Source organism: Ilyonectria robusta (genome assembly GCF_021365365.1).
Source record: "Ilyonectria robusta strain PMI_751 chromosome Unknown BGZ61scaffold_93, whole genome shotgun sequence".
Lineage (NCBI taxonomy): Eukaryota > Fungi > Ascomycota > Sordariomycetes > Hypocreales > Nectriaceae > Ilyonectria > Ilyonectria robusta.
The window spans coordinates 45,760-56,519 of NW_025764527.1; the positions used below are offsets into that span (position 1 = coordinate 45,760).

At 38.2% G+C, this 10,760-nt stretch overlaps 3 protein-coding genes across 3 annotated transcripts; 2 read left to right on the top strand and 1 right to left on the bottom strand.

Annotated features, from left to right (window-relative positions):
* Positions 1 to 4,181: 4,181 nt before the first annotated feature.
* Positions 4,182 to 4,786, top strand: BGZ61DRAFT_375576 (general substrate transporter; the record flags this gene model as incomplete). Its single annotated transcript, XM_046242428.1, has 2 exons — positions 4,182 to 4,295; positions 4,352 to 4,786. Coding segments are annotated over 2 exons (549 nt in total), but the record flags the coding sequence as incomplete, so codon positions are not given.
* Positions 4,787 to 5,529: 743 nt separating this feature from the next.
* On the bottom strand, positions 5,530 to 6,922 carry BGZ61DRAFT_524626 (uncharacterized protein). Its single transcript, XM_046252661.1, has 3 exons — positions 6,567 to 6,922; positions 6,146 to 6,506; positions 5,530 to 6,093 (listed from the first exon to the last, which is right to left on the bottom strand). The coding sequence occupies exons 1-3, from the start codon at positions 6,911 to 6,913 to the stop codon at positions 5,899 to 5,901; spliced, it is 903 nt and encodes a 300-aa protein (XP_046093464.1). The 5' UTR covers positions 6,914 to 6,922; the 3' UTR covers positions 5,530 to 5,898.
* A 175-nt stretch (positions 6,923 to 7,097) lies between these two features.
* On the top strand, positions 7,098 to 8,490 carry BGZ61DRAFT_469240 (uncharacterized protein). Its single transcript, XM_046247936.1, has 2 exons — positions 7,098 to 8,054; positions 8,111 to 8,490. The coding sequence occupies exons 1-2, from the start codon at positions 7,132 to 7,134 to the stop codon at positions 8,316 to 8,318; spliced, it is 1,131 nt and encodes a 376-aa protein (XP_046093465.1). The 5' UTR covers positions 7,098 to 7,131; the 3' UTR covers positions 8,319 to 8,490.
* The last annotated feature ends 2,270 nt before the right edge of the window (positions 8,491 to 10,760 follow it).

Sequence of the window (10,760 nt, forward strand, 5' to 3'; positions counted from 1 at the left end):
AACCCAGGAGCAGAGAGTAACCTGTGCGAGGGATATTGACTCATGCACTGTGAGGGGTTGGATGATCGTTATTTTCTGATGAGTGAGGCCGTATGGGTCAGTTGAACGAGAACACGATTTCATCATTTGGGAAGCTTATGGAGATGCATGGTGAACAGAGAATAATGGGGTGAGGAAAAGCTTCACAGATTCATCCTTGCTTGGAGTCGTCACGGCGGCTCTTGGAACGATCGATGACAGGGAGGACATTCTTGATTACTGATAGTAGTGTACACGAATTGGTAAATTCTTTCCAAACCCCGAATCCCGAACATAAATATGAAGGAGAACTTCAGTCTCTGACTTTGATCGAAAGATTGATGGTGGCCTAGTGACGTGCAAACTCAGTTTCGTCACTGGCAATCACGAATCTACTCAAAGACGCGACACAAGCTCAACATGTAAGCGGGACAAGTAATAAGCTTATAAAACCGCGAATCCAGACAAGTAACATAAATATAACCCAAAGATGATCGGGGTACTCAGCGTATCTCCGCAAGCTCACCAAGTGGCGATTTACTCGTTTTAGATAACGGGCTGTTCCGGGCCGTGACATATTCTATCAGACAAGTGGATTGGTTGAGACAGCTTTGGGGACGATGGATGATCTTGTCTTTTGGTCTAGGAAGGAAGAAAGCTAGCTGTTTATACCTAGGGATCTGACTGATCCAGATGCCCTTGATCCGATGCCGGATGACCTTGATCCGATGATGCCGTTGGTATCCGAAGATTCAGGTTGTTGAGGGCATCTAGGTTCGAAGGGATCCACGGTACGGATCAGAGTCTCTATCTAGGTTCAAAGGAAACCACGGTACGGATCCGGTCCTACGCAAAGCTGACTTTTCCTATCAGGCTGTCTGACATATTCAAGGCTCTAATTCACGATCTCTAAGTGATAAAGATCCACAGATGATAAGTGGGAAGGCTCAATAGTAGTCAGCCCGTATTAACCTACATACATCTGAATTAAGATGAGATAACTTGGCATCAAAAGATAGAGTTTTTAACTGTGATTGTAACGACTAGGAAATAGATATGGTGGAAGAGAGGCAGTTAAAAGGCACAAGTGGGGTATTATATTACCTAATAGCTCTAATCGAGTTCTGAATGAGTTGAGTGAGTTGGATTAACTACATGTTCAGCTTCATGACGATTTGCGAAAGATCACCTTCAGGTTTCTATCCTTCAAGACATTATAGCTCGACTCAGCACCAGTCGTCGAGTAAACCAAGGAAGTCTTATACTTTCCGTAAATGCCGGTCATCGTGGCCCACATCACTGCCTATGCGACATTAATACCAACGCACATCCGCGGACCTGAGCTAAACGCGAAGAAGTGCCGTTTTACAATTGCCAAATTATACTTTGGTATAGGAGAGATAAGTTAATCCCTTTAGCGATTAATCTACTGCTCCGGGGACTATATTCCCGGTTTGTTAAATACAGATATATTATATCTAGTAACAGCAAGTAATATACTAACTGTCTAATTAGCTAGTACTATCTGATTTTTAAGAGAAATTATACTACTACTTATTAGTATATAATACTATAAGCTAAATCTAATAGATATAAGATTTAATACTCTTATTATAATTAATAATTAACTTAACTACTATACTATTTAAACTTAGATAAAAAGTAGCTTAACTTTAATATTACAATCTAAATTAAGATTAGGCAGTTATAACTAGTAGAATTATAACAATACCTACTTTTTCTTTTTCTACTTTATTTATATAAAATAGCTATTATAGTATAACAGTCGAGTCTAACCTAAAGGTATAGGATAGGTCCGAGGCGTATAGTATATAATCAAGTAGATCAGGACGTTGTAGTAAGCAATATAGGTCACGGTCTAGTAATAGTAGAATAGTAGATTCAATATAACCAAGTATGTTGATAGCTGGTAAGGCTATCCGTCTATGAAAGTGCTAAATGAGCGTCTATATACTAGATGGGGATTAGTTGGATCGTATGGAGCGTTGGATCGTGGGCACGATTCTTAGTGTGACGCTCTATGTGTTATTGGATAGGAAAAGTGGGTATTCGTGGGATTACTGCTAGAACTAACTGTGTAAGGAGGTCAACGAAGAGGTACGAAGTAGCCAGGCGAGAGTAAGGTAGTAGTCAATTAAGACAGAGACTAAAGCTTGCCTTGCTTCAGTCTCTAGTCGGCAGGTCGAGATTATATAGATACTACAGCGAAACCCTGAGGGCTGGCCCCGGGCTCGTTGAGGTAGGCCGCGCGGTTGGGTTTTGCAGAGGGCCGCGTGTCTAGGTTAGCATTCTAGTGTACCAAGGCAAGGCAGGGCTAACCCCTCCTTGTACCGGATATGGGTATGTGACAGGATGTCGGCCGTGAGGCTCGGTATCCTTGTTACAAACTGCCTAATTAACCCGGGCTGTGATATACAGCTTATACAACCTGAATACTTAATATTATATACACTCTATAAAACTCCTCTAGATAAAGTTATCTTACTGTAGCTTATACTATATTAAGGGATTTATATATAAGCTGCTCTAACTTATATATAAGCTATTTTAACTTATTTATAATTTTAAGACTTATTGCTATAAGCTTTATATATTATTCTAGTATATAAATATATATTTATTAGTATTTTTCTAGGCTCTTAGCTATCTAGCTATTAATATAACTTCGTTATCTTAATTATCTTAACTTGCTATATATTAGTATACTTAATTATTTAACTTATTTATATAGTAAATAATTTTATATAGCTACTAACCTTTTTTACTTTTTAATTATAGTTTACTATTAATATTCTAGTTACTATCTAATTATAACTCTATTAGCTAAACTTTAATTTAATAATTATTAAATAATAAATAAAGTTATAATATTATAATTATATATTTCGAGTTTTTTTAATTTCTTATAGAATATTTATAAATTAAAGTACTTATAACTATTTTTTTAAGAGACTTTATCTCTTTAAATATTAACTTAGTTTTATTTTATAAATCTTAACTTAAATATACTTCTGTTTTTACTAGTATATTTTAAATTTATATAAGAAACTTTAATTTAATTTTATTAACTAAGTTATAAAATAAAAATAAGAGCTTTTATATAAGTAGAATTCTCTTACTATTTAATATCTAACTTTAAATACTACTAATTTAGCAGTTAAATTATAGCTAGATTATAATAAAACTGCTAAAATATACTAATATTATTAAACTTACTCTTTTATTCTTAAAGTTTTTAATAATTATATAATAGTATAAAATAAGTATAGTATTAGCAGCTGGATTATTATATTTAATTTTAAAGCTATTTATAAATAAGTATATAAATAATATAATATTAGAATTATTATTATTACTCTTTAGCTTATTTTTACTATTTCTATTATTTATATTATTATCTTTTTTTTTATCTTCTTTTTTATTTTCTTTTTTATCTTTTTCTATCTTACTCTTATTACTTTTATAATAAAATTTACTATATAACTAATTTATAGTAGGCAGGCTTATAGAATTTTCCCCCTTCTTCTTCTAAATAGAATCTAGCTATAGTTAGCATAAAGCTTTCTATTATAATTTAAATAGAGTTTATCTTATAATCCCCCTTACTATTAGCAGTAACAGTTAGAGTATCTAAAGCTAAAAGTAAAAGTAATATTTTATCTTTTTTTTATACAGTTACTCTAAAGCTACCTTTAATACCAGCTTAAAAGGCAATTTATAAGAACAATCCGGAAATCTCCTATAAAGCTATCTTTACAAATACATATCTATATATCTGGCTATCTTGCTATATTAATCGAAGAGGTGATCTAGTACTGCCAAGATTGCAAGGAGTCCGCGCTTATCTCTAGCTGGACTATATAGTATTTCCCCGTTATAAACTCCCAGCTGACGAGCTTGATTAGATATACAAGGCAGCTGTATCAGAAATACGAGAGTATCACAGCGTGCTTTGCCAAAAGTCTCCTCTCAGCCGGTACGTCGCAACCAGTTTGTCAACAAGACCGATAGTGTAGGTGTGGTAGGGTCGACCGGTCTTGGCTCGCCTAACTGCTCGTCTAAACGCTCGCATTCCTCCGTAAATAGCTGCTGAGCCAATATCTTGACGGCGTCAGGACTGGCTTGCAGGAGAGCCAACCCGAATAGAAACCCTTAGCTTCCTGGTTTCCGTCTTCCTCGGCGCACTTATAGTTGATCGTCTCGGGCGAAGGACCCTGTTTCTCTGGTCAGCTGCTGGGATGGGATTCTCGTACATTGTGAGTGTAGCCCAAGGCGACTTGGTTGACGTGCAACGACTTACTAACATTACTAGGCATGGACGGCCCTTAACGGGGTATTTCTTAACACTGGTAGTATATCTATTGGCATCGCAGTTGTGCCGATGATATTTGTTTATTACTTTTATTACGACATCTCGTTCACCCCTCTATTGTACGCCTACCCGACTGAGATCTTCCCTTATTACTTGCGCAGTAAGGGCCTTAGGTTGACTCTATTCAGCAGCTATCTTGCTCTAATCTTCAATCTCTTTATAAACCCGATTGCTATGGAGGCAATAAGCTGGAAGTACTATATACTGTACTGCTGTGTGAATTTTGCAATCTTCGCTTTTGTATATTCCATATATCCTGAAATGAAGGGTTATTTGCTCGAAGAGATTGCTGAAGTATTCGAAAAGGACTCTACTGATGCTATTGTGCTGAAAGATAAGGATGAGGAGAAGGCTAGTGAGCATATTGAGAAATAGTTTACACCTATTTAGTCTATCGAAGCTAACTATTTTGCACGGTTAATTTGCAGAGCATGCTGAAGAGTTAAATACGTTACGACTAGACTTGCTGGTTCGTGAGTCCACTCCGTCTTTCCTTGTTTTCATCCACCAAGACTATATTGCGATATCCGATGGGATGCCCAGGGATTTGCGTGGATGGGGAAAATGACGAAGACTTGGAAGGGATGAAAGTCTCTGTCAGGTGTCTTGCTTGGGTTTCCAAGAGCAACAAGGGTGGGTAGTTGTACAAATCCACAACATATGAGCTGGATATCACCCAGGCCGGGTACAGATTCTGCATGCAAGAGGGAGCGACTGGAACCAATAATAGGGCCGGGTATAAGAGAGGTTCAAGCACTACCCATTCTCTTACAAACTGATAAAGCCTAAATAGATTACATCAAGCGCAGACTTGCCAGGAGCATCGTCGGATGCAGAGAGAAAGAGGTCATTAGCAGCGCAGGGCTTATAATGGCGCCTTTGAGAAATCGGTTGAGGAGGGGAGATAGTGGCTATGGGTCAGTGCATTCGATCGTGGAGCAAGGCTGAGATCTACACACCTTCGCTGCCGCTGCTTAGCCTAAGTGATGATCAATGGGTTGATGTACTTGCGTCGCTGAAGGACCCAAGCGACTTCTGATCTGCCTAGTCATACCTGTTTTCTACAAATTAACTCTGTTCTACAACGTCTCTTCCCAAATCACAATTATGATAATGATGTTTATTTCGCCCGAGGGACATTTCCTATAGGCCCCTACCGCTATATTACATACTCCCTGCATGTGCTTCTTCATATTTCCTGTTGAATCCCTCCATGTCAGACGGTCCCCTCATTAACAAGCCGTTATTTCCTCTAACGTCCCCTACCTTCACGGGAATTAATCATCTATTCGATCGAGTTCGATCGAATCTTGGCATTGGATTAAATAACAGATACTTGACTCAATATTGGATCTCTAGGAGACGTACTAGACTTGGGTCAAATTACATATAGTTACACGGGAATCAAATACTAAGCCATCAAATTGAATGGCAAAGCCCGGTATTGAATTCGATAGATTCAATAGGTGTCTGTCCCTGTTCCTTAGTCATCGTAGTAGAGCGGCCAAACGCTCAGACAAATCATTGTGCGGTTCAAACGGAACTATTTTGTGATGGACGGCCATACTAGCCATCCCATGGTGATGTGGGTCGGTAAGTTTGCTGAGAAACATGGTTGGGATCTCAGATTCATAGAGGTGAATAGCGTGACGATCCAGGTTGTGAGTTAGTAGCAGCTGTGCCTTGAGCAGTGAATTAGCTAGGTTCTGTCACGTTACCATGAATTCGGCTTACTGTATATGAATCCTCGCTCGACAGAGCATCGTGGCCTAGTTGACTAGTTCCAACATGATGCTGCTGCGACTGGGCAAGGGATATCAAGATGGATACCAGAAATGGATCCTGGGACCAGTCTTTTGGGGTAACTTTGGCCAACTTTTTATGGAAGATGGCTCGCCCTGGTGCGTTATCGCTCCCTTGGGGGGGCCGACTTGGCATCAGCATCTTGCGGCGGCTGCCTAGGATTTCGGCGTAGTCGAGATGGGCCAACTGTAGCGGGCGGCTAGTTTCCAGGCCGCCGTCGTGCTTGGGCGAGAACACAGAGCACTTGGGCCGATAAGCGGGTCGGCCATTATGGTAGAAAGCAATGGAGTCACTGGTCCAAGTTAGCGATGCGACATTGGTGAGGACACGTTGTTGGTGAGGATGGTCGCACCCAGTCTTCTCAAACCCTTGGCTACGCAGTAGACAGGCCAAGGCATAGTATTTCAAAGGGGGGTGGCAGCTTCTTGCCAAACGCCGTGCTTCTTCCGTGGGCTCATCCTGGCTGCAAAGGTGCGGCTTTGGTGCCGACGAAGGTGGTGTTAAGGGCAATCGAGAGGGCGTGAACTGCACCCCCTTTGGATGAGGCGTGTCGTTTGCATCATTGATGAAGCGGCAGTCAAAGGCTTGGAGCTGGCGGTCCGTCCATAGCAGCGGATGGGTAAGCAGTCTCTCGCGAGGATGAGAGTCCCTCATGCTATTGACGGATGGGGGGTGACATGTCGGGTCCTTTGAGGCCATGGCATTCCGCCGGATTGATTTGGTGAACGGTTCCAAGTCGTCAGAGTGACACTGTTTAGCAATCGCAGGGCGGAAAAACTATCGGCCCGTGCCGGCTTACAACGCAACGCTAAGGCATGACATAACCGAATGTGTTGGTGATGAGTGAATAATTCAGTGAGGGGGAGGTATTTATGCGTAATTTCTTAGACGAGTATCATTTCTGAGCAAAAAGAAGTATGAAAGACGCAATGGTTGAAAAGGCATATTTCACTCAAGTTTTTTCCGAATCGTCCTTCAACAGTCGCTTCACAGCCGAGCACGCAAGGCCATTTGTTGAAGCCCCGGAGGTTGCAGCGAGTGATTGGCGCCGCGAACACCTCTTAGCTTGTCGCGTTATTTGTCGACCGAAGCGGGAAATTCTTCTCCCGGTTTTATTAAAACACCAATTCCCCCAACGCCAGCCTCCAGACCAAATCGCGGCCTTTATCGATGGTCCCGATGACGAGCATACCTTCTCTAGCGAGCATAGATTGATCCGAGAATATGGCGTTTCGCTTGGCCAGGCTTTCTCCGCTCTATCGCACTTCCGCGAGAGCCCCGATGTTTCTCAAGAGTTGCATCTTGGACCCGAAGGCAGGTCCAAACGTCTCAGGCGGCACACAATTCTTGAAGACTATACGGACTCCAGTACGTTGCAGGTTGCCTCTAGCAGCCCTCTGGAAAATGAGGACTCGCAAGGGGCTTCCTCGGCTGGCTATGTCGATAGTACTTCGCACTCACGACGCGCCCCGCCTGAGGACGATACAAGACGCCTAGCTAGCTGCGTGATTCGCCATGTACTATACTACTCACCGCCTCAAGATTCCGATCAGTTACCGCTTGTGGTTGAATACCGTGACTCCGAGCAAAGGCTCGAGGCATCCACCCCATACCTTCTTCGGAGGATAGTTGCCACCGACGATGGAGGGCTGTATCTTCGACAAGAAGGGGCCTCAGCCTCGATGATTTTGAACCACCGTGTGGCAATGTTAGAAGCCAAGAAGAGGTTTCAGTGTATCGAAGACGGCAGACCAATCATTTCGGATAACTGTCTTGCCCAGATGACTTGCGAAGCACTGGCACTGAGATTGACTGACCATGTCGAAGGAATGGAAGAAAAGTGAAGCACTCATTCACGCTACTCCTAGAAATCTTTCTTATTAACGAAATTCACAGCATCGTCATTATTCAAGCAACGCAATGCTATATGTGCTTTCTTCAATTTACCATCAGCGACCAATATCTCCGCGACTTTGAATTGGATACCCCAACGTCATATATTTTTGTCCATGCAACGCCCCTGTTTGATCTTCGTTCCCGTCGCGGTAGGCAAAATGTCGAGTCAAATCTTCGTTCATTAATGGTCTGGGCAAGGTCGGTCTAAGCGCCAGACGAGAAGGACTTGGATCCTTCTCGGGCAGGATAGCAATGTTCCAATCAACTTGAACCGTAGGCGTCTTGAATCACTGAACTTCTTGTCGCCACTACTACGATTTATTGTCCCCTGTTTTATCTAGTCACCATCCATGGAATTATGTACTAAAACAGGTGTTCCCTAATTGTTCTTCCTTAATCTACACTGTAATCTCTCCTCAACGCCAGCTCTCAGAAACCTTCGTGCGCAGCCCGGCTGAGACAAACGTTTCAGTCGAAGATAATCCGTCTCTGCGACTAGGTTTCTTCAAATCCTGCATTGGATCAAATTCCTGCTATGCAAACATATCATGACTGGCCGAGAGGTCGTTTATCGTCCACAACGAACGCCAGTGAAATCCTCTATCACAGTCGAGATAGGCATAAGTAGAAATGAAGGGGTATCGATTGCGGGGTTAAACCCTCACATTGCTCTTGATCGCTATCCACCATGGCTGATATCGATCCTTCTGGCCTCTCTGACTATCTATCACTGCTTCTCGGTACCCAATGCCTTGTTGCGACCTTCCGCATATCTATAAAAGACCGATCCTACCCTACACCCCGGAAGTGGAAATAGATTACCTAAAGGGGCAAAAGGAGGTTATTACTGTAAGGGATATAAATATAAGTTGCTTAACTTAATTAAATTATCTAGAGTTAGAAGGGAAGCTTTAAAAGCAATTTTTAAAAACTCTTATAGTATAAGATAATTTTATAGTATATAGGATAATAGTATTATATTATTATATTATATAATTAGAGTAGATTCTATTTTTTATACTTTTTTTTATATAATAATCTCTTTTAATAAATATTATAATAAATAGAAAGCTTTATATATAAAAATTACTATAAAAGATATTTAAAAAAGATTAAGAAATTTAAAAAATTAAAAGTAAAAAAGAAAAAGAAAAAAAAATAGTAAAGATTTTATTTTAATAGTTAAAATAGTATTAAGCTAAAATAGAAAAAATAGTAATTTTAATAGCTTAAGATTTTTATATTAAATTTAGGCTTTTTTAATTAAGCTAAATAATAAAAGTTAAAAAAAAACTATTAAAATTATTAGCTATTTAAGATATTATAAAAGCTATAATAATTTAAAATATTATAAAAATTATAATACTTTATTTATACATATAAAAAAGTAAAATATATTTTATTTTAAAAAGTTTAAAAAAGTAATTATAGTTTTTTTAAAAAAAGACTTTATAAAATTATTAATAGCTATTTTTTTAATATTAATATAGTAAATTTTAATAATTTTAATTTTAATTTTATTATAAAAATAATAATAATTAATAGAGGCTAGGATTCTAAGTATATAGCTACGCAGGCCCGGCACCTATATATATACCGATATACAAGAGTTACATAACTGGAAGAAGAAAAGGCCGGGCTCTGGGATACTAATAGCAGCCCGGGGGGCTACTGCAAGGGCATCTAGAGGTCTGCGCCAGGAAGGGCAGCTGCAGAGCTACCGAGGCGACTATAAAGAAGGCGAAGAAGGTGGGTTGCAGTACCAGTTGCTGTGAACTTGTATATAAACCTCTGATAGCTTCTTTATAATCTAAAGAAAGCTAAGATTAGAAGGTATATAAATATATATTATATAATCTAAATAAAACTAGTAATAAATTTATTAATATAGATTTAATAATAATAATAAGCTTTTTAAGATAATAAAATAAAATTATAATAAGATTTTTATTTTATAATTAAATAATTAAAAGATTTTTTTTTTTTTAAATTAATTAAAGAAATTTTATAAATTTAAATATAAATAAAATAATATATATTTAGAAGATAAACTTTATATATAAGACTGAGATTATTGAGATCTTAGTAATCTCTTACTTAAAATCCAATTAGATATTAAAATTAAAATTAGCATAAAAATCTACCTAGGTTATAATACTATAGCAGCAGCTATAGGGCACCGCTAAGGTAGAGAAGCTAATAGCAGTAGATTCAGGTTATACTAACCTTAAAAATAGCAGCTTCTATCTTAATATAGGCGCCTCCTAGTATAGGTAATATTAACGAAATAATATTATAATAGCCTTATCTAATAAAGAAGTAACTACTAGAAATACTAATAAAGAAAAGGTACTTAAAGAATTATCCGGCCTTATTTAGAAGGAAATTCTTAATAAAATATAGAGAATTATCTATATTCTTATTAATATAAAGATTCTATATTACTATAGTAATATTATTGAGATTATCTTAATATACTTTAAATTTAAAGAAATAATCTATAAAGTTATATAAAATACTATTTAAGATATTTAAGTTGTTTTTAATATATAATTATAGTAATTATAAGTTAAAGTTATAGTAATTAGATATAATATCTATTACCTCCTCTTAAAGTTTATTCTTATTTAATATAATTATAAAATTATAA